Source organism: Embiotoca jacksoni, unplaced genomic scaffold (assembly GCF_022577435.1).
Source record: "Embiotoca jacksoni isolate LCO1_2020_lvr unplaced genomic scaffold, fEmbJac1.0.p SCAF_46, whole genome shotgun sequence".
NCBI lineage: Eukaryota > Metazoa > Chordata > Actinopteri > Embiotocidae > Embiotoca > Embiotoca jacksoni.
Window position 1 is genome coordinate 2,105,931 of NW_027185399.1, and position 24,155 is coordinate 2,130,085.

General features: G+C 44.0%; 2 protein-coding genes across 2 annotated transcripts in view; one reads left to right on the forward strand and one right to left on the reverse strand.

Annotated features, from left to right (window-relative positions):
* Positions 1-8,900, reverse strand: part of matn4 (matrilin 4) — a 22,150-nt gene extending 13,250 nt beyond the window's left edge. The window contains exon 1 of the mRNA XM_069169576.1: positions 8,690-8,900. The gene's annotated coding sequence lies outside the window, so the exon portion shown is untranslated. The remainder of the gene's footprint in view (positions 1-8,689) is intronic.
* rbpjl (recombination signal binding protein for immunoglobulin kappa J region-like) lies at positions 3,742-23,269 on the forward strand. Its single transcript, XM_069169588.1, has 14 exons — positions 3,742-3,810; positions 4,173-4,266; positions 8,595-8,745; positions 12,389-12,523; positions 12,976-13,046; positions 13,177-13,292; positions 14,353-14,530; positions 16,243-16,380; positions 17,297-17,409; positions 18,875-19,015; positions 19,097-19,252; positions 19,569-19,672; positions 22,086-22,391; positions 23,185-23,269. The coding sequence occupies exons 2-13, from the start codon at positions 4,206-4,208 to the stop codon at positions 22,387-22,389; spliced, it is 1,668 nt and encodes a 555-aa protein (XP_069025689.1). The 5' UTR covers positions 3,742-3,810; positions 4,173-4,205; the 3' UTR covers positions 22,390-22,391; positions 23,185-23,269.
* Positions 23,270-24,155: the final 886 nt, after the last annotated feature.

The window sequence follows — 24,155 nt, forward strand, 5'->3', positions numbered from 1 at the left end:
CGACTGGGAAGACTTTCTGTTCAGAGCTCTCGGCCATTTTAAACAGGCGGCATGAGGGCAGTCTCTCTCGTTCTCTGCGGGTCCTTCAGGTGTTTATCTCCGTCTGAGATGATGGCCTGTGGTCATCGCTGGCTCCCGTCTGAGTCATGAGTCAACGCCAAGCAGAGCACAAAGCCTCTTTTCTCTGTTTGTGTCTCTGTTTGTCTCGTTGTGTTTCTCCTCCTCCTCCTCCTCTTCCTCCTCCTCCTCCTGTTTTCAGGAGTGTCTCTGAGGTCAGCCAAACATGTGGAGCGCACCATTCAAGCAGTCTGGTCTGAATTTAGGTCAAACTTATCACATCTATTCCCGATTCTCTGAAAGTGAAGATTTTGACTTCACGGTTCCCTCGGTGGCAGAGCTGCAGGAAAACACGTCCACTGAAAGTTTCAGATAAAAACAAAAGGTTGTTGTTCGTGTTTTGGCCTGAAAACTTCAGAACGTCACCAGCGATCAAACCAGGAGGATCTGAGGAGCCGTTAAAGAGGCGGCAGAAATATGAAGCGTTTGATACCACAGGTGGATGTCCTGCTGTAACATGGGACATTATACATTATGTGGTATTACCTCCTTTTTTTGATGTTGTATTCGTGTGTCAGTGACCATGAAAGCACAGAAACCTTCTATATTTAGAGAAAACTCAAAGTTTCAAAATCAACAAGAAATATAAAAACGCAGCGTGACTCATATCAGAATGATATAAAAACACATTGAAAGATGTTGAAATGCATCAGATTGTAGAGTTGTACTTAATAAAATAAATAATAAATAATCCTGTTAAAAGATTAAAGAATGGAAGTTTATGAAATTTGGAAATAAAATTAAAAGGCAGCAAAGCACTTTCACTATGAAGTGTGTGTGTGTGTGTGTGTGTGTGTGTGTGTGTGTGTGTGTGTGTGTGTGTGTGTGTGTGTGTGTGTGTGTGTGTGTGTGTGTGTGTGTGTGTGTACCTGTGTGTGTTGTACAAAGACTCCTCAGTGTGACTCTGTACTTAAATGGTGGTAACCCCCCGCCCCCCACCCCCCACACACACCTCTGCCCCCCCCTCAGCGCGTGTCACACACCAACATGTGTTCTATAATTATCCACAAAGAGAATCATTGAGCTCTGATATTTTCTCGTTAAACGAGAAGCCGGTTCACTCAGCTGTTAAATATAGAAACGGAGATACGATTTCCTTCAATCAACACTTTCAACTAATAAAAACTGTCTGCTCTCTCGACACTTTTGGGAAATACACTTTATTCTCGCCTAAAAAAAATATAATTTAGTGTAAAAACAATGAACTGAATAGCTTTATTTTTTACGGTCTAAAAGTCTGGAAGAAAATATGCTTTCAGTATAAAATCACAACAGATAAGCAGCTTTTCTTTGCCGCCACATACTGGAGTGTCAACCAGCCGAGACTTCGGACAGAGCTGCTTGTTAGGAGGCGGTCAGAGAGCGGCCGCCATTGTTGACGTTGGCATGAAGGTGAGATCAGCAGCACAGATGAAACGGTGAATGTTTCTTAAAAACCTCTTTAAAGTCCAGGGAGCCAAAAATAAACCTCTGGATTTCTTCCGGTGCAGTTTGTGTTGTAGCGGAGCTCGAGGAAGGTTAAAGGTCAAAATGAGAATCAGCTTTAATTTAACTTTCCACATATCAGACATCTGTCGGCTGTATGAAGAAGTGTACGCAATCAGGGTGTTGTTGCATACGTGGACTGAATATAAAAGTGTTTGTAGCTTCAGTGTCTTCAGCTACAATACCAGCGAGTGCCACTAGAGGTCGGCTCCAAAAAGCCTCCGGCTCCATAGACTCCCATTCAACTTCTCTCATCAAATCCAAAGTGAATAAAATGTGTCCATCAGTTATCTCGGTGTTGTTAGCTAAAGTCACTCCTTCTTATTAGTTTTCTGGAGGTCCATCTGAAAATAATCCCTCATTCATTAGAAAAGAAGATTCAAGAAGACCTGTTTTTGGGGGCGTGTCTGTTTGATTGACAGGTCTAAAGCATCTTTGCACTGATTGCAGCTGGAACTTAAACAACTGCACATTATCAGGGCTGGATTTCCTGCCAGTGCTGCCCCCTAGGGAGAAGAGCAGGTTAATGCATTCTCCAGATTTCCCCTGATGTCCACTCGCTCTGCCGACACCAGCTTCACCGTGCGGCTTCTGCAGAACACATCCTGCAGGAAGTTTAAGGCGAGAGGCAAACATCCGTCTGATTTATGTTTATTATGTTAAAATTTATATTTTCTCAATTAATTCAGCTTTCTGTTGATTAACTTATCAACTAATTAACAAATAGTTTCTGTTCTGGAAGAGGACATCTTCAAAATGAGTTGGAAAAGGTTAAATTAAACTAAAAAAAAAACTCCATAAACTGTATTGGCTCTGCATTCATTTGGAAAGCTATGAATTCCCTCTGATTTCTCTGTTTTTCCAAGAGTTTGTCTTCGTTTTTGCAGAGTTTGAAATAAAGTTGAACAAATTTGATTGAAGACCAGGATGATAAATCCATAAATCTGGACAGAGGATCTGGGCTGACCTGTTCGTGTGCATGCAGATCCAAAGCAGAGAGACAGATTCAACATAATTCAATGAGAACGTGATTATTTTCCAGCGAGCTTTGGATCGATGCTGCTCCCACCTCTCCAAACTCTGTCCGTCGCTGCTCCATTCAATTTGAATGATGTAACTTCAAACTGTTTCTTGGGCTTCTAATGTCGCCTGAAACAAGACAAAGCTCTTTCACAGAGTTTTTAAACAGCTGCCAGTAAATAATGTGAGTTTGGCCACAAGGACTGTTGTTTGTCTCACTGCTGGATGATAGAAAACACAGACAAGTTGTTGTTTGACTCATCAGTCTGGAAGATAATGTTCAAAAGTAAACGAGGAATTCTTCACCTCTGTTTACATTACAACCAATCTAAGATGTTTCTTTAATTTAATGATCATGTTTCTGAAGTATCTTCCTTTAAAAGTACCGTTTTACATCTCAGTTCTCAACATAAGGCTTTTTTTAAGGTCACTGGAATAATTTAAAGCAACATTACAATGAAAAGCAACATTAACTGTAAACATGGATTAATAGGAAATGTCATGATTGATGTTTTTACCTTTACAAAGCTGGTTTCACTGCAAGTGGTCTCCCTAAAAACACTTCTGCTCCACATGTTTTTAGGTATCAGTAAGAATAGTAAACAGGAAAAAGAGTCGTTTTTACACACACACACACACACACACACACACACACACACACACACACACACACACACACTCTCTCGAAAATGTGTTTTGCATTTTGGACCAGTTTGTTAACTCGATAAAAAACAAATGTTACAGAGATGCAGAGAACAATCAGCCTGCAGTGTTTGTTGTGGAGGAAGGTGTGTGTGAGAAACCTGCAGTCCAGGAGCAGGTGATTATCTCTTTATACACACACACACACACACACACACACACACACACACACACACACACACACACACACACACACACCAGATAACAGGTCCGCAAACATGAAACCCTGCAGACACGTTCATATGTTTTCCAGCGTCATACTGCAGACCGACTGTACGTTGCCGTGGAAGCGCTTCATCTTCATCATCGTTTCGCCGACTGATGGACATTTGACGTCTTTTAACTCGGCGAGGACGGTCGGCGTCGCTGCAGCATGCGCAGCTTCTGATTGGACGGAAACTGAAGCTGCACTTTGGTCCAGAATGAGAAGAACAACAGGAGCAGCTTAACGAGGAGAGAAACTACAGGACGACAGTTCAATTTCAGGTCAGAACCGCGACGAGAAGACGTCATTTGTTCCTATTAATTTATTTTTATTATTAAACTGATTGTAATCAACTGTCTGAAAGTCGCTGGAAGCCTCGACGTGTTGTCCTCCGTCCGACTGATTTGTTTGTTAATTGCATTTAGGGCGAGTTTACACAGGTAGTGAACAACAGCAGCAGAGAAACATCTGATTTCAGCAGACCATCAAATGGCAGCAGGAGGCCAACGTGGAGTTTAGTCGACAGCTGCCTGAGATGAATTACGCAGCTCTTGGACTCGGTTCTGGCTTTGTTCTGTTCCCCCTCAATGATACAAGTGCTCGTTCACAGTTAACCCCGAACTTCTCTTATCTACAAAAGCAGAGTGACCATGGACCTGAGGAACGCTCCGTCCTAATGTCAGCACAGGCCACGCCCACCATGGAGGAGCTGGACATCGAGGAAGGTGGCGTGAAAGGTGAGATTATTATGACTCTTTTTAAATACTTATTTTAAAATGGAGTTGGAGGCTGAGGCGGCTGCAGCTCCCCCTGCTGGCCAGAATGAAACAAAACGGAAAGAACTTGAATAATTATGGATAATTATAAAAAATTTACAAGTTGCTGTAACCTGACTGCACCACAGGCCTGTCAATCAAACAGACACGCCCCCAAAAAAACATCTCTTTTTGAAGTTTATTTTCTAATTAATGAGGGATTATTTTCAGATGATGTAAAACACCATGATTTGTCGGTTGGACCACTAAACGTACGATCTCCTGCATGTTTATCCTCAATTCTCCCAAACTCATAAACATGTAATATTATTCATAAAAAAGTTTAAATCTTTTGAGGCGACATCTTAATGTTTAAAACCCCCAAAAAGAAATAATTGCTCACAAACGAGTTTAAACGAGTCTTCATTGTGAAAAGAAACTCTTTTTTTTACCTTTTTCCACAATTCAATCAGTCATCTGAGTCGTGGCCCCCCCGATCACCATCCCACGGCCTCCTGCTGGGGTCGTGACCCTGAGGTTAAGCACCAGAGACAGGTGACAGATATTTCTCCGCGCTGCTGACGTCCTGTTGGAGAATCTCTGAGCCTCGGTTTGTCCAAAGGTCGAGAACGAGTCGACCGAGGCGGGACTTATTAAAATGTTTGGAGGTGTTAGAGCAGCGAGGTGTTGAAGAAACATCTGCATCAGCTGACTGGGGGGGAAACACGGCGTGAACAGCGAGCGCCTGCTGCTGCTGCCGTCTGATGACTGATGGCTCAAACAGAAATACAGGAAACACTTCTGTCGAGTCTTTACGAGAGAAACTTTGATTTTGTGACCAAATGTGTTATTATTATTCTGATTGAAGACGACCCGACTCGGCAGGTAGAAAGACGTTGAAGCTACAGGTGAGAGAGGAAGATGTGGAGACAGGAAGTGGAGGCAGGCAGGTGAAGTCGTGTCACTTACATATGAACTGTAGTTTCTCTGCAGGTTTGATTGACAGGTCGGATTCACACTGAGAGGAAAACATCTCAGTTCAGAGAGACCACATGTTCATACTGAGGAAGAGGAGGAGAGAGACAGACAGGATGGAGGAGACAGACAGACAGGATGGAGGAGACAGACAGACAGGATGGAGGAGACAGACAGACAGGATGGAGGAGACAGACAGACAGGATGGAGGAGACAGACAGGATGGAGGAGAGAGACAGACAGGATGGAAGAGACAGACAGACAGGATGGAGGAGACAGACAGACAGGATGGAGGAGAGAGACAGACAGGATGGAAGAGACAGACAGACAGACAGGATGGAAGAAAGAGACAGACAGGATGGAGGAGAGAGACAGACAGGATGGAAGAGAGAGACAGACAGGATGGAGGAGACAGACAGGATGGAAGAGACAGACAGACAGGATGGAAGAAAGAGACAGACAGGATGGAGAAGAGAGACAGACAGGAGGAGGAGAGAGACAGACAGGATGGAGGAGAGAGACAGACAGGATGGAAGAGACAGACAGACAGGATGGAAGAAAGAGACAGACAGGATGGAAGAGAGAGACAGACAGGATGGAAGAGACAGACAGACAGGATGGAAGAAAGAGACAGACAGGATGGAGGAGACAGACAGACAGGATGGAGGAGACAGACAGACAGGATGGAAGAGACAGACAGACAGGATGGAAGAAAGAGACAGACAGGATGGAAGAGAGAGACAGACAGGATGGAGGAGACAGACAGGATGGAAGAGACAGACAGACAGGATGGAAGAAAGAGACAGACAGGATGGAGAAGAGAGACAGGATGGAGGAGAGAGACAGACAGGATGGAAGAAAGAGACAGACAGGATGGAAGAGAGAGACAGACAGGATGGAAGAGAGAGACGGACAGGATGGAAGAGACAGACAGACAGGATGGAAGAGAGAGACAGACAGGATGGAGGAGAGAGACAGACAGGATGGAAGAGACAGACAGGAGGAGGAGAGAGACAGACAGGATGGAAGAAAGAGACAGACAGGATGGAGGAGAGAGACAGACAGGATGGAAGAGACAGACAGGAGGAGGAGAGAGATAGACAGGGTGGAGGAGAGAGACAGGAGGAGGAGAGAGACAGACAGGATGGAGGAGACAGGAGCAGACGTGTGCAGTGAGACGGGTGGAGCGCTGCGTGTGCAGTGAGACGGGTGGAGCGTCAGAGCGCTGCGGTCAGTTCTGTAGGTGGTTCTGTTTGATTGACAGCTGGAGCCTACAGTGAGATGAAGACACAGCACTTCTTGTTAGGAGCTGCAGATTAGAACCAGATGTTCACTCTGCTACTGTTAGCACTTTCACTGACTGCACCACTGTTTCACTGCCTGTCTACCTGCCCGCCTGTCTCACCCTCTCACTTCCTCTACCACTCACTGACTGTCTCACTCTCTCACTTCCTCTACCACTCACTGACTGTCTCACCCTCTCACTTCCTCTACCACTCACTGACTGTCTCACTCTCTCACTTCCTCTACCACTCACTGACTGTCTCACTCTCTCACTTCCTCTACCACTCACTGACTGTCTCACTCTCTCACTTCCTCTACCACTCACTGACTGTCTCACTCTCTCACTTCCTCTACCATTCACTGACTGTCTCACTCTCTCACTTCCTGTACCACTCACTGACTGTCTCACCCTCTCACTTCCTCTACGACTCACTGACTGTCTCACCCTCTCACTTCCTGTACGACTCACTGACTGTCTCACCCTCTCACTTCCTGTACGACTCACTGACTGTCTCACCCTCTCACTTCCTGTACGACTCACTGACTGTCTCACCCTCTCACTTCCTGTACGACTCACTGACTGTCTCACCCTCTCACTTCCTGTACGACCGACTGCAGATCGACCCGAAGCTGCTTCCACAAAGAAGTTAAAACTTAAACTTTGATTTAAACTTGAGATCGAGATCTCGTCTCGTTCTCAGAAGTCTCAAATCAAACTAATCTGTCTGAATTCTGATTTAATTTTTTCTGCTTGAGTCCATTTTAATGTGAAATGTAATTAAAAGTGTGACAACACACGGGATAACTGTCCTTTAATCACCACAACAAGTCAGCCAACCACAAGCAAAGAGCTCCTCTCTTCTTTTTTTTTGTCATTTGGTGCCTTTCGTCAGCAGGTGTTACTGATTGTTACCATGGAAACAAGGCTGGACGCAGCGTGGTCCACTTACAAACTAATGCTTCACGTCCAAACCACAATTAATGAAGTTTTAAATTCTTATTCAGACCACAAAGTTTTCAATTATACAATTTGAAGACGTGTTCGTGAAAAACACACGACGACTTTAACAACCTTTGAGCTGCTTACGGAGAAACAAAAGGAAACAACTGTTCAGAAAGTCGAAGTGTGAAGCTGCCTGACTTCATATTAGACCAATGAAGATGGATCCAACTCTACAGACCAGCTTCAATATCCATCTCCTGTCTCACTGTACTCAGTCTGTCTGTCTGTCTTGGTGTCTCTCTGCTCAGACGGGCTTCCCCCTGAGCTGTCTTTCTCTCTGAATGCCAGCTTGTTACCGTCTGCACAGAGAAGTCACCTCCAGGCAGCCAGTGTGAACCCAGAGCATTGTCCTCTGTCTCCCCTCCTCACACTCACTCACTGTGGGTTCCTTCAATGAAACCCCTTCAGTTCATTTCATTTCAAACATTTATAGCGGCACCAGAACTGTTCAAAAACAACAAGAAGTCAAAGAAAGCCAATCAATGCTTTTACCAACAACCCAAACTAAGTCCCTCACAGCTGAGTGGGACAAATTAACTCTCTCAAACAAACCTAAATGTGCTTCAGGTAACTAATTATTCATTGATTTGTCCATAAAATGTCAGAAAACATCGAAAGATTTAAAGTTTGCAGTTATTAAAGACAAAGAGAAGAAGTCATTTATCACATTTTCAACCCTGGACACACTCAGATTACTCAAATTATTAATCAGATATCAAAATAGTTGCAGATTGATTTCATTTTGATCTACCAATCAGTTACACTAATGGTTTTAGCTTTTTTTGGCTCCAGTACACCGACCATCTCTAATTATCATCTCTATCACTTGTGCTTTGCTCAAACGTCCAGTCCTGATCCAGTCTGCACCGCAGTGACCCCTGCACACGTTTCACTTAAAACACGGTTTAAATCTTGAAGCATTTAATGTCAGACTTCCGTTTGTTCACGTTAATATCTGATGCTAAAGTGTGCAAACGTTTCGTGTTTTTTTTCCTACAAACTATAATGATTCTTAAATCGATGTGAAAGTTCCTTCTCGTCCTTCCAGAAACCCCGATGCACCAGCCAGGCTTCTCCCAGGCAGACCCCGCTCTGCTGTACCCCCCTCCCCTGTCCCCGGACCCGCTCAGCCCGCTGACTCACCTGGGGACGCTGCTGACCGGACACGACGCACCGCGGACCGCCGGAGGATGGGAGAGGTAAAAAAAAGGGGTAACAAAACAAAAAAACTCCCGAAACTCTCTCTGTGTCCCGGGTTAGGAGAGGTGAGGTGACGGGTTGCTGTAGTTTATCCCAGAGCAGAAGCTCACCGCGCCGTGAGGAATGAGCGCTTGGACGTGAAAATGCGTGAAGGGCGGAGGGATCGCTGATTACCTGACGGAGGTCTTTTACTCAGTGCTGGAATGAGTTGCTGGAGGAATGGTGTGGAGGTATTAAAATGCCAGGAGAAGTATTCGGGGAGGAGGAGACCCCGCCCCCCTTTTCCTTTGAAATCCGAACAATGGGGAGAGCGTGGAGAGGTTTGGAGAGGTGAGGAGGGCCGTGACGCACGGAGCTCACCGTGGCGCACGAGACAGGGGAGCTCTGATGAGTCTTTGACTCTTTTCTTTTTCTCTTTTGTGGCCCGTAAATCCCATATAAAGATATTATGTTAGCTATTGTTGATATATTGGTATAAATTGTGATCATCTGCAGCCAGACGTCACATTTCAATCAAACTCTTTTCTGTTCTTTATCCTCAGATTTGTATTCAGTCACAGAAATCTGGTCATCCTGTAAAACCTCAACACAGTGAATATTATCAGAAAACAACCAAACATAAGAAAATATATCCACCGAGATAAAAATTCACTGAGTCAACGATTCCCAGAGCTTTCAGCTACAGAGCAGGTCTCTTCATCAAGTGGAACTACAACAGATGAAGACTTTATTACAGCAGATGATTTTCCAAAGTCAAAAAAACAAGTCAGTCATCAGCTGTAAATCTGCAGAACTTCTCACAAACTCTGAATACTTTTTCCTCCACGCTTTCGTTTTATATATTCTGAGGAAAAGTCCCCATTGTAGGTGGACAGTAAGTAAACAGATGGTTGACTATTATTATTTATAACTGTGTAGAATCAGTTATGTAGAACTGATGGAAAAACAAGCCATCGTGAAGCAGGAAATGTTCGATGAACCCATCAACCTCTTTAATACCTCTGACAGGAGGAGGAGGAGAAGGTCTGGACGTTTACCGTTGTCGTGACAACGAAGGTGGCGGAAACCTAAAGGGAGTCGTAACTTTAACGCACAAATTAACACCAGCATGCAGGGACAAGTTTAAAAAGAGGCTTTTCATCATTTTGAATCCATCGGGTTTTTTTCTGAAGAATGAGCTGACACGAATCTATTGGAGCTTTTATTTTGAAAAACTGTCGCAAATTCAGATTCGCTGCCAGTTTGAATAGTTTTGATGCAAACTATAAATCCCTTTCACTGCTGGTAACTAAAAAGAAGTCACCAGTTAGTGTTCGTGAGTGAACTCTGGTTGTAAACGGGACTTTCCTGCCGTCCTTCAGGCGACGACTGAGGCGACAAAGGTTTCAGAAACTTTCCTCTCGTCCAGTTTTACAGCTTTGACTCGAGCTCACAAACTGACCTAACGATGATTGTAGTCATTACGACTCTCAGCCTCTAACAACCAGAACGACTCCTGGATCTGGAGGTTTTAGAGGTGAAAGTGCCCCCCCTCCCCTCTTACGCACACACACACACACACAAACACACACACACACACACACACACACACACACACACACACACACACACACACACACACACACACACACACACACACACACACACACACACACACACACACACACACCCACGTCCTCTTGGTCTTCAGTCCTCTCTGTGTTCCTGGTGTGAAATACCAGAAGGTCTGAGCCCCTGACCTTTGACCTCTGAGGAGGGCAAGGTCTAATTTAGACTACTGCTGGCACCCTGGTGACTGACCGCACACACACACACACACACACACACACACACACACACACACACACACACACACAGCCATTCAACTGTGGACTGAGGTGTCGGTGGATTTCCGTCTAATATGAACCGAACGTTCAGTTCTTACAAGGAACTTCCTGCTCTGGTCTGAGATCAGCTGACCGAAAAGCCTGACGGAGGGAGGGAGGGAGGAAATGTGTATGAATGGGCTACGAATGTTTGTGCTGGTGTCGGAGTCGTGTTTTGCCACAAGTAGCCGTAAAACGTAGACGTGATTAAAGTTCGGAAAAGATTTCTTTGAATAAATCCATGTTGCTTTCACGGATCTCCTGGGAGAAATGTTCTGGCTTCCACCCACCGTCACCTCCCTCTTCAAGGCCGGTTATACCAGTGTGCACTTTTCAAACACTCGGCCCCCTCTAGTGGACTGACGGGTGTATTACTACGCTTTGGTAACAGGTTGGATTACAGATACTTTGAAGGAATCGTTCGATGTGTTGGGAAACATGTCGATTGCTCCTTTTTTTTAAATTTTTTTTTAATTTTTTGCCGAGTTGGATGAATTTTCACGTCTGCTAAACTTAACGTGGCCGAAACGCTGGAAACAACATCCACAAAGGAGGAGCGCAAAAATATTTAGCATCTTATTACGTATTTAATTTGTACAAAAATATGAACAATTTATAATCATTTTGTCAATTAATAACTTTCTCCTGCATGAATGTTCCGTGAAATTACTAATATTGACACATTTATTCATGTTTTATGTTCTCATACTCTGAACTTTGCATTTTTTGTTTTGTTTTGTTTTCATCAGTCACACACTGGATTTTCAGAGTCCTTCCTCGTCTCCTCCTCCTTTTCCTCTTCCTCTCATCCTTCTCTTCCTCTCCTCTTCATCTTCCTCTCCCTCCCCGCTTCCTCTCCTCTTCCTCTCCTCCTTCTCTTCCTCTCCTCTTCATCTTCCTCTTCCTCTCCTCTTCATCTCCTCCTTCTCTTCCTCTCCTCCTTCTCTTCCTCTCCTCTTCATCTTCCTCTTCATCTCCTCCTCCTCTTCCTCCTCTTCCTCTCCTCCTTCTCTTCCTCTCCTCTCCTCTTCCTCTCCTCCTTCTCTTCCTCTCCTCTTCATCTTCCTCTTCATCTCCTCCTTCTCTTCCTCTCCTCTTCCTCCTCTTCCTCTGCTCTTCCTCTCCTCCTTCTCCTTCTCTTCCTCTCCTCTTCCTCCTCTTCCTCTCCTCTTCCTCTCCTCCTTCTCTTCCTCTCCTCTTCATCTTCCTCTTCATCTCCTCCTTCTCTTCCTCTCCTCTTCCTCCTCTTCCTCTGCTCTTCCTCTCCTCCTCCTCTTCCTCTCGTGTCGACGGTCTTCATTATGAGTAGCATTCCAGGCGGCGGGCCCCGAGGTCGTAACTCCTCATTAGACGGTCACAGCGGAGGGAAACAGCAGCGTTTGTTAGCGGAGCTGCTCGACTCGTTGTGTCGGCCACTAACCTGCTGTTCAGCTGAACATCTGAGATCTGAGCACACGGAGACGGTTTCTAACCACCAACACAGTCCACTTCTCTAACTGAGGATTATATGATACATCTGTCCACATTAAAGACAGCAGAAGCACATGAGGAGAAAATATATCAGTTTAAAACCTTTATTTATTTAACTAAAGGATCAGACACATACAAGAAGTTGATACTGTTGATACTGAGCTGATAACTTAATTTTTTTTAATTGCATATAAATTAAGTGTCAATTCAGAATCAAAATAAAACACGATAAATACATTAAAAAAAAAGAAGCAGTATTCAACTCTGTTAGTGGTGTTTGTGACTGACAGCGTTCTCGTCCAATCAGGAGGGTGGACCTGGGGTTTCAGGGCTGTCAATCACTGGGAACGACGAGGGAACCGGAAAGAGAAGCTCACGCCGACCAGAGCGTCGTCATCCTGCACGCTAAGGTCGCCCAGAAGTCCTACGGCAACGAGAAAAGGTTCGCCGACGCCTTTTCAGACACTCGGTTCAACAAAGATGCAGCAATGAATATTTTAAACAAACATCTGTGACTCCTTCAGATTTTACAAAATGCATCGAATGGTTATTAGTTTACTTATTTGTTTTCTTAAGTTCATTGAATTCTTTAAAGTGTCATCAAAAGATTGTTGATCATAACTTCCTAACGCACAGATAACATATTCAGATTGATGGTTTTGTCCAAACACTTTCCAAAACCCCCAAAATACAGAGTTTACTTACAAATAAGGTAAAACATTTTTTGGACAAACTAATATTTTTGCTTTGAAAAATGACTCAAACAATTGTTGCATATCAGATTAATTGCTGTTTAATTGTCAAGATAATTAATCAACTGGACATTTGACTGATTTGAATCAAATAAACATAAAGAACGTGTTTGAACTTTTCTTCTGTTTAAACTCACTGCAGGTTCTTCTGTCCTCCTCCGTGTGTCTTTATCAGCGGTCACGGATGGAGAGTCTCACAGGACCATCTGAAAGGTGAAGAAACAAGAATATTGTCCAATTTACAGGAACATCTTGAACAGTTTGTAAAGCTTCCTGCTGTCTTTTTCATCCCCGTGTTGATTTACCGTCTTCTTTCTCCGTCTCTTCTGTCGTCTCCGTCCAGCGGACGGTTACGGAGACTCCGTCTACCGCCTGTATGGTTACATGTGTCTGGACAGCGCCAGTCAGTCGCAGGCCGACACTTTCAAACTGGTGTTTGATGAGCAGCCGAACTCCAGGGTGAGTGTGATGTGATGCCATGTACACACACACACACACACACACACACACACACACACACACACACAGACACACACACACACACACACACACACACACACAAACACACACACACACTCACTCTGCTCTGTTTTACTGCTCCATCCTTCGCTGTCAATCAAAACTCCTTTGATGACAGAAACAACAATTTTCTGAAATTGAACCTGGTGTCTGACTGGATCATCCTCTGAGTTCCTCTGCAGGCAGCAGGTGTTCAGTGATGATGAGAATATCTTCTCTGGACCCTCCGGCAGCGCTGCTTTAAAACAGACATGATTCTGTGGTGGAAATCACTGCGTGGGGTTAAAAGATTTTCTGTTTGCCAAAAATGTGCCCCAAAATCGAACGTTTCTCGGCTCCAGTTTCAGGTTCGTGATGAAATCAGAAATGTTCACATACCAGAGGTCTCTAAAAGCCTCTGTGACCCTCTACAGGATAAAGCCGGTCTGGATGATGGATGAGTTTAACAGGTCAACTTTAATGACACTGCGTTCCCTAGCAACCCTGGAGGCATCCTGAGTGCTCCAAACACCGAGCTTCAGCCTCACGCTTCTTAAACTTTAGGATTTCTGTGTGCAACCGGAGGCGTATTAAAGGGAAATTCCACCAATTTTCCACATCAGAGTGTTTTTATAAGTGTTGAGTACGACTGCATAAAGTTCTGCAGTTATAGAAGAAGAATATGCAGAATAAAAAAAGAGGTCTTTTCTCCTCGTGTTGACCCAGACGACATCACCTCCTTTATTTCAGCCCTGTTGACTGAACATACAGACGTGTCTGTAAACACATTGTATGTGTTCACCGGCCTCTCGCTTATTTACCCTCCGAGAGAAAACGTCGGCCGGGTTACCTTTCAGACGCTAGAAGAAAAAAAAAAGTACAAGTTTGTCCGTCAGTAAAAGAGTTATTTATAAGAACAACAAACCTTTTAATTACAAAGAATTTGAAACATCCTCTGACTGAAAAAACGTGCTTCAGCTCAGGGTTTAAATGAAGTTTCTCCGCCGCCGTGTCTCTGCAGCAGATGTTCGCCTGCGCCAAGTCGCTGTTCATCTCTGATCAGGACAAGAGGAAACACTTCTGCCTGCTGCTGCGACTCTTCCTGGGCAACAGACAGGAAGTGGGTTCCTTCCACAGCCGGATGATCAAAGTCATCTCCAAACCGTCCCAGAAGAGGCAGTCCATGAAGAACGCCGACCGTGAGTCACTTTTATTTCAACTTTTTTTTTTTTTTTTAGTCCAACAATTCAAAAAATTTGTCAAATTTGTAACATTTATTTGTTTCCGACTTCAGTAAAAAATATAGTTACAAAACTTTAGAAATTAAAACCAAAAGGAGGAAAAGGCTTCAAACAGTTTTGGGGGCGTGTCTGGTTTGATTGACATGTCTCCGGTGCAGTTAGGTTTCTGCTATACAGTAGGGGGGTGGGACATAAGCTCCTCCCCGAGCTCGTCCAAATATGGTCATTTCTGGCTCCAAAAAACCAAGATGGCGACGACCGAAATGCACACCTCTCTGTTTTCTTCATCACATCAAAATAATTTAAATGCCAAAAAAAAAAGTATTTAAAAGAACTCGTAAATGCAGCTGTAGAAGTGTAAATAATGAGAAATGTAAAATACTGCAGTAAAGTGCGACAACGTTTTGGAGATGTAACGTTTCTCTCCTGAAACCTCAGAGTCAGGTGGTCCGTGTGATTGACAGCTGGCTGCTGCATGACACAACTTCCTGTACTGTCGGGTCACTGCAAGTCACAGGGTCAGTTTTAGTCAGTCATCCAAAACCTACACACACACACACACACACACACACACACACACACACACAAAAACAAGACATCAACCTGACAGCTGAGACAGCAGATCAGGTGACATCACATCGCTCAGGTTACCGTGGGAGACCTGTGTGTGTGTGTGTGTGTGTGTGTGTGTGTGTGTCTGTCTCTCTCTCTGTGTGTGTGTGTGTGTGTGTGTGTCTGTGTGTGTGTGTGTGTGTGTGTGTGTGTGTGTGTGTGTGTCTGTCTCTCTCTCTGTGTGTGTGTGTGTGTGTGTGTGTGTGTGTGTGTGTGTGTGTGTGTGTGTGTGTGTGTGTAGGTTCTGACCTGGTTTCAAGGTTCAGATTAGAACGAGCTCTATTCTCTATTTCAGGGTTTCGGGTCGGTTTCTGGTATTTAAAGTCAGTTCAAGGTTTCTGTGTGGAAAGTTTTACAAAAATAAAACCTTCATGGATTAAAACTGTATATTAGAAAGAGTCACGAGTTGAAGTTCAGATTCTGTCCGTCACCATCTTGCTAGTTCGGAGTGGTCGCCCCCCAAAAACAGGTCTTCTTGAATCTTCTTTTCTAATGAATGAGGGATTATTTTCAGATGGACCTCCAGAAAACTAATAAGAAGGAGTGACTTTAGCTAACAACACCGAGATAACTGATGGACACATTTTATTCACTTTGGATCTGATGAGAGAAGTTGAATGGGAGTCTACGGAGCCGGAGGCTTTTTGGAGCCGACCTCTAGTGGCACTCGCTGGTATTGCAGCTGAAGACACTCCTGGATCAGAACCATTTTACAGACCTGAAGCTACGAACTCTTTTACATAAAGTCTTTGGTTAAAATACTGAGTGGCTTTAAAACATTCAAAGTTTTTTCAAAGCAGAGCCAACAGATGGTTTCATGGTTTGGTGAATGTATTCTGTCAGTGACGGTCCTCACAAAGATAGAAGTACAAACGTGTGTGTGTGTGTTTCACTGGTTGCAAATGATGCATCAACCAATGCACATTCTGAGATCCTGCAGGAGTGTGTCCTCACAGTGTGTGTGTGTGTGTGTGTGTGTGTGTGTGTGTGTGTGTGTGTGTGTGTGTGTGTGTGTGTGTGTGTGTGTGTGTGTGTGTGTGTGTGTGTGTGTTTTCCAGTGTGTATCTCATCCTGCTCCAGAGTGGCTTTGTTCAATCGTCTGCGCTCACAGACGGTCAGCACTCGTTACCTCTCGGTGGACAGAGGAACCTTCATAGCCAGCGCCAGACAGTGGACGGCCTTCACCATCACCATGGGTAAATGTGTGTGTGGTGTGTGTGTGTGTGTGAGAGACAGCTTGTGTGTTAACTCTCCAGTCTATTCAAAGCTTCCTATTCACACACAAACACATGTCCTGTATGCTTCAGAGGTCCCGATGTGGTCCGTCTGTGATTTGACTGAAGATCAGAAATGTTTGTAGAGTCCAGATGCTCCATAAAAACGTCCTCAAAGAAGCCGAGTGGCACGTTCTGCTGATGCCCGTCCTCCCGGGCGTAGACCACGGGTTCATTTTAACCAATCGGCATGCGCTGAAACCGACACTCTGCTAACTGCCCGAGTTTCCCCTGAGCACAACGTCTTTCTAAAATAGTTTTAAATGGGAGCAACACGTTTTTTTTCTGTGCGACGAGATTTTTCGTCATCAAAAAGACACTAAAACAGTGATGAAAAGTGGAATCAAACCGTCCCCAGACGGCCACCCGGCATCACTACAGTCACTGTGTGAGCCTTTTCCCTCACGCTCGTCTGCAGGTTGTTTATTTAACACGGAGCTCGACGAGCACGGACCTCCCAGCACCTAGACCTAAACCTCAGGCATCATCTATCAGCACTCTGTCCTCCCCACTGTCTCACACACACACACACACACACACACACACACACACACACACACACACACACACACACACACACACACACACACACACACACACACACACACACACACACACACACACACACACACAAACACACACACACACACAAACACACAGACATCGAGTGTATGCTTGAAAAAGAAACGATTGGAAACGATTAAATAAAACTGTAATAACTTTAATTGCAGACATTACTCCACAGAGTGTGTGTGCTGCAGTAGAAGTATGTCATTATTATGTATAAACAGGTAATGTGTGTGTGTGTGTGTGTGTGTGTGTGTGTGTGTGTGTGTAGTGGAGGACCAGCGTGCCGACCACGGCGGCTTCGTGCTGAGCGAAGGTTTCATCTGTTACGGCTGTGTGGTCCAGTTAGTGTGTACCGAGTCTGGAGTCGCTCTGCCTCCCATGGTAACACACACACACACACACACACACACACACACACACACACACACACACACACACACACACACACACACACACACACACACACACACACACACACACACACACACACACACACACACACACACACACACACACGACCATGTTAGACTTGAGTATCTCCTTCACGCAGCAGAAAGAAACTGACCAACAGAAACCTGATCTGAAGTCGGTGCTGCAGGATTTTATTCTTATTTTATGAGACTTCTAATTTTTATTGAATTTCCAGAAATTTGACCCAAAAAACAAGAAAAGCAGATGAACCAACGTCAACTAACTATGACATGAATATTAGAAGTACTTCTGCAGTCGGTGCCGTTAAACCTCTGCAGAGAACAATGACCTGATGTTTAGAAAGAGCTTCGGTCAGTCACAGATCTAATCTGGTTCTCAGCAGATGTTTCAACGACCTGTTTGATTTGCTGAATCTGTTTTCTACATCGAACTCCTGTTGAGACGAGTCGAGTCGTCTGACGTCCTTCAGCTCATCTCAGGAAATGAAAACAATTAAAAACGAGTCTTTCAGGCGATCCTGTGAGTTCCCTGATCTCCGCTCTGATCCAGCGTGGCCTCCAGATGTGCGTCTCTCTCTCTCTGCAGGTGTTGCGTAACCTGCTAATCTGAAAACTGCTGTTAGATTTCCTCCCGTTGAAGTTAAACTCTCAGCAGCGTCCTTCACGTTTCGCTGAGCGGACGCTTTAACCTGCTGACGGTGGAGGTTTACTGGACCTCCGTATGTTCTCGTGGTGGAGACTCGGTGGAGATCTGTTTTTCCTGCCGAGTCGTCGTCGTCGTCGTGACGACCTGCTTGGCTCTGATTCTGGGCTGCGGTCGAAGTTGAAGTTGAAAGCTGGATCAGCACACTTCAGTATGAGAAACACCTGTTTGATGGTGTGTGTGTGTGTGTGTGTGTGTGTGTGTGTGTGTGTGTGTGTGTGTGTGTGTGTGTGTGTGTGTGTGTGTCGTCCAGAACAGACCACCTGGTTGACGAAGCGTCTGTTCTCCTTTTTTAGAGTCTCATTACTGACCTGTGAGCTCTTAGATCCTCTAATCTTCAGAAACTGGACGTAAACATGACGTTTGTAGTTTTCTGAGATCTGATTGGTGATTTTTATTTGTGGAATGTGTCTGAAACAGAAAGAGAAACCTGTGAGCTCTGAGATTTCACTTCACTGACACCATCTGCTTTCCTTTGTTTCCGTTTGGTGTGCCGTGTGTTCAACGATATGATCTTGAGATCGACTGAGATCGATCAAACGGGCCAAAAACTTGAGCTCAACAACTGCAATCAAACTTCTCAATCCGTCTCCTTGAAGAAAAGTCGAAACGAGTCTTCAGCTTCATCTCGAGTCATCGTGTATCAAACATTAGCGTGCTAACCTGCTAAATGGAGATGGTGAACGTGGTGAACGGGTGTTTTTGTCACCAGGTGATCCGGAAGGTGAACAAGCAGCACGCCATGTTGGACGTGGACGAGCCGGTTTCTCAGCTCCACAAGTGCTGCTTCCAGTTCAGAGACGATCCTCACGCCTTCCTGTGTCTGTCCAACGACGCCATCATACGCTACCAGGTGACACTCCGTCCGTCTCCTCTTCCCTTCCCGTGTTTCTTCCTCTCCAACATCTTCCTCCCTCCTCTTCCTCCCCTCCAGGCCCCGCCCACCGCCAGAGACCCCAGCAGGGTGGTGCTGAACGACGGGTCCTGTTGGACCATCATCGGCGTGGAAACGGTGGAATTCACCTTTAATCAGGGACTCGCCTGCATCCAGACACCCGTCAGCCCTTTTCCTGTCATCACCGGGTTAGAGGTGAGTTTAGAGAGACAAAGACTCAAAGACAAACTACAGAGACAAAGACACAAAGACAAACTACAGAGAGACAAAGACTCAAAGACAAACTACAGAGACAAAGACACAAAGACAAACTACAGAGACAAAGACACAAAGACAAACTACAGAGACAAAGACTCAAAGACAAACTACAGAGACAAAGACACAAAGACAAACTACAGAGAGACAAAGACTCAAAGACAAACTACAGAGACAAAGACACAAAGACAAACTACAGAGACAAAGACTCAAAGACCACGGTGAAACCACCACTTCTGGCTTCGTGTCCCTGCAGGTGAACGGCGGCGGACACGTCGGCATGCTGGAGATCCACGGAGAAAACCTCAGTCCTCATCTGAAAGCCTGGTTCGGAAACATCGAGGCCGAGACCATGTTCAAGTGAGTTTGGAGGAGGAAGAGGAGGAGGAGGAAGAGGAGGGGAATAAACCGTTCAACACGGAGAGAGTCAGACAGGTAGGAAATAAATATCTATAAATACAAAGCAGACAACAGATTTAATCAGAGATTCGTTCCTTCCCGACTGAACGACCCAGAAACCAGGAAACTTCCCGTAAACACACGTGTGCTCCTGAAACCGGCTTCAATCAGCGCCTGTGAACACGCCACACACGACATCAGCACTTTATTGGCATGTTCCCTTTCAAGGAGGCCATGTTGGAAAAATACTGTCAGTCAATTAAAACCAAAAACATTCTTTAAATACAACTGGTGAAACACGATCTGCATTTTAAAGGTAAAATCCAGCTGTTTTTTTTTCCAGTTCTGTTGGTGGATCACGTGAATAAGTCGCGCTTTAAGTTTAACGGGGAGACGTTTTATTTACGGGCGTTTCGTGTTCTCCTGCAGAGACACCAGCTGTGATGGAGCAGCACAATGAAAAGTTTCAGTCTCGTTGAAGTAGCGAGATCTCTGAGGACCGCTCGTTAAAGTCGGACCTAAATATCACATTTTTTTATGGTATTTTCACGTAAAAAAATATTAAGTGGCGCTTCTAGACTGAATGTTATGAAACCCAAATTATATTTCACTTGACTGAGATTTTAAAAGCAGTTATTTCAGCTGTTTTTTGGAGGAATTTCAATAAAAAACTGTCTGAACCTTTAAAACTGTACGATGTTTCAGAGACGTCTTATTTTCAGATCAAATTAAATATCCAACTTACTACATTTAATCAATGCTGAAACTTGACTTAAATTTGGAGAAATGCTCTACAACAAAATACATGACGGCTTTAAATCCATTAAATTAATTTTGATTTGTTTGTTTAGTCTGTTAAAACACCTGAAGTGTAAAAAGTCTCGTGGTTTCCTTTGTTTCCACAACTTAAGTTTTATAAGTAAATCACAAAAGTGTATTTTTCTAAAATGCTAAATTATTCCTCTAAATAGACTCAGCAGAGATTGTTGTGATTATTTATTAATCTGCAGATTAGTTATTTCAGAAATTGTAAAAAACAAAGTTGAGGAAGCTCTTTAGGTGTTTTTATTTTGTTAAAACGATATACTGTTTAAAAAAAATTGTTTATTGTTTCCTGGTCTGACGTGTAATATCACTGACGGCCACTAGGGGCTGCCCAAAAAAAACTAAAAAAAACTTACAATAGACTGCCATTGAAAAAGCATCAAGTTAGTGATGTTCAAATTCATAAAATGACCACAAAATAACTGCAGATTAACTTTTCGTCGGCTTACTGATTAACCAACTAATCGCTTTATGGTTTTATTACCTTTTTTACTTCCTCATTTATTGAGGACAAAAATTCTGTCCATGATTGGAGAAAGAGGACGAACACTTCAAGCTTTCCTTCGTGACCTCCAGTTCTCCTGAACTCCCTTGTTTCGCCGTGTCCATCATTTTCTCGGAGGTATAAAGTTTTTCTGTTGCCGTCGGACGTCAGCGGGAGAAATCCTCCATCCTTTAGCGCCGAGTCGGCATTTTACAGGAGGAACCCCTCTGACGTCAGAGTCCGCCTCAGATCCCACACCTGAAGTGCTGAGGCATCGTTAAGTCAGACTCTCTGCTCACCACAGGCTTCTGCAAATACACCCCCCCCCCCCCACCACCCAACCTCCCACCTCCTTCTCCTTCTTTAAGTTTGAATACCAGTCATCCACAATGTGCTGTTTGTACGAGGAGCTGCAGCCAATTAGCAACCTGATCCCTCACAGCTACACGAGGTATGGAGGTCTGAATGAAAGCCGGCTCAGAGCGTCTGTTTAGTCTGACACATAATCGGATCATTATCTACTTTCAAAGTTTACTTTTTAGCTTGTTACTTTTCTGTTGTTGCTATTTTTGCTCATTAACTTAAAGTGGAAGTCTCAGAAAAGCACAAAAAAGGTGTAAATTATTGATGATAATTACATTTACTTTCATTTCATACTTTGTTTTGTTTGTTCTGTTTCTGAAAAGCACTTTAAATTCAATCACCGGATTATTTCAATTATTTGGAGCGTTTTAAATCTACTGCTTTTGTTTCAACTAAGTTTTTCTGATTCATTATTTTTAACACAACAGACACAAAGAAAAATGTGCATTAATTATTAGTCATGTAGATGAATACTAGTCCAGCGTTTACTCTTCTTTTAGCTGCCAGACACCTGACGAGTTTATTTGCGGGTTTATCATTACTCATTTTCCTTTTTTTATCTATTTTTTTTAATCTATTTTTATACATGCACACAAGCAAAGTAAAATGTCAGCATAATTAATGAACTACTAGCTCTGTTCTAGTTGATTTGGTTTCCAGCGTCTCATCTCCTGTCTTCCTCCTTCCTCGTCTTCCTCTCAGGTCTCCCAGGTCGCTGCTGTGCGTCGTCCCCGACGTCTCCGTCTTCAGCGACGGCTGGCGCGGCCTGCGGCGCGTCATCTCCGTCCCTCTGTCCCTCCTCCGGCTGGACGGCCTGATTTATCGCACCTCCTTCAGCTTCAGCTACACCCCCGAGCTCCAGCTGCCTCCGTTCCCCCGGGCAATGGCGGCGGGAGGAGGGAGGGGGGAGGGGGGTGCGGACGGAAGCCCGGAGGGAGACGTCCTGCTGGAGACCATCCATCAGGAGTTCACCAGAGCCAACTTCCACCTCTTCATGCAGAGTTAACGGTTGGTGGACTGATGGTCACATGACGATCGCTGGTGTCACTTTGTTTTGATCAAACTCAAAACGTCCTCCGTGTCACTCTCATCGGTTCAAGTTCGTCTCCTGGCATCAATTAGACTAAAACAAAAAAATGATCTTTGTTCATTAAAGTTACATATTTATAACTTTTTACAAGAAAAAAAATCCCAATAAAAAATGATTATAATTTAAAGATTTTTAACTTCATTGAGATATTTTCAGGCTGCACTTGTTGTTTGTGACTATTTTAATCAGCAGAGCTGGAAAACATGAACACCAGATGCTGACCCTGACCTTTGACCTCTGGGAAAGCAGGCAAGCCAGAAGAGACTCCTGCTGCAGAGTTATGAATTATAAAATACATTAAATTATAAAACTGCCTTAATGCAGTTTTCCAGCCAGTTTCTTTCCCAGTGAGACGTTCTGTGTACGACGTGCTGAGCGTCTCTCTGGGGGCGAAATAAAACAGCCACGAGTGGAAAATGAACTCTGAATGCCTCAAAAAGAAAAAAAAAATGACTCGTATGGATGAACGCATGAAGGATGTTTTAATTTTATTTTCTGGGGGGTTTGAGAGCAGCGAGAGAAAACAGAAGTGAAACTCTGCTGCTTCTGTTTGAGTCGAAATTTGAACTCTGAAAGGATGGCCGCTTATCAGTGTGTGTGTGTGTGTGTGTGTGTGTGTGTGTGTGTGTGTGTGTGTGTGTGTGTGTGTGTGTGTGTGTGTGTGTGTGTGTGTGTGTGTGAATGTAATTGTACATAACTGTAATAATTCAGGTGGGTTCAGCGGTGAAACTGCAGCTCGACTCCCGGAGGAACTTCATGAGTTCAACGACTCCTCCAGAGGTTCAGAAGATGGAACAGACTCAACATGCTTCTGGTTTACTTTCAGTTTAGACTAAACTGTAACTCAAACTTTAGGTTGTAACTCAAACATCATAAAATAAACTCTCAAGTTGAGCAATGGAGAAACAGCAGTGCATATTTAGAAAATATAAATTAAACAGGTCTTTGTTGTTTGTTTTTAAAAATATCAAATCTCATTAAATTGTGATTTGGTATCAGCAGTTTAAAATAGGTTTGTGCTTCTACTTTATTTGGTCTTAAATAAAAAAAAGTAAAGCTTTAGGAAAAGATCGTGGTTGGGGTTACAATACGTACGTTACAATACGTACGTTACAATACGTACGTTACAATAAGTACGTTACAATACGTACGTTACAATACGTACGTTACAATACGTACGTTACAATAAGTACGTTACAATAAGTACGTTACAATAAGTACGTTACAGTAAGACACAAATAAGACAGAAGTGCTAAAAAAAACATCACTACGAAAGCATTTTGAGGAAAAATCAGATTCGATATTCACTGGAAACTCATCGACTAATTTTATTTTTAATTTATTACATATATCTGATATGTATATTATATATATGTGTATTTTCTTTTGTGATGTTCTGCTGTCCTTTGAGGACTTGCCGTCTCCCTCACACGTCGTCCCTCCAAACTCTCCTGTTATTGTAACCCGCTTAATTAAAGTATCCGGTTGCAGCAAAAACTCAACAAACCAACAAAGCCCATTTCTTTCTGTATGTTTGATCTTTGGACGTTATGAGTAATTTAGTTGGTGGTCAAAAAAAAACAAAAAAAACCCCGAAACGCTCTTTTGTTCCAAGCGAGTGAAGCGTGAGCTAACGAGCGGCGTGACGGGACCCCCCACGGTGCCGCCGGGCCGCCCGGTTG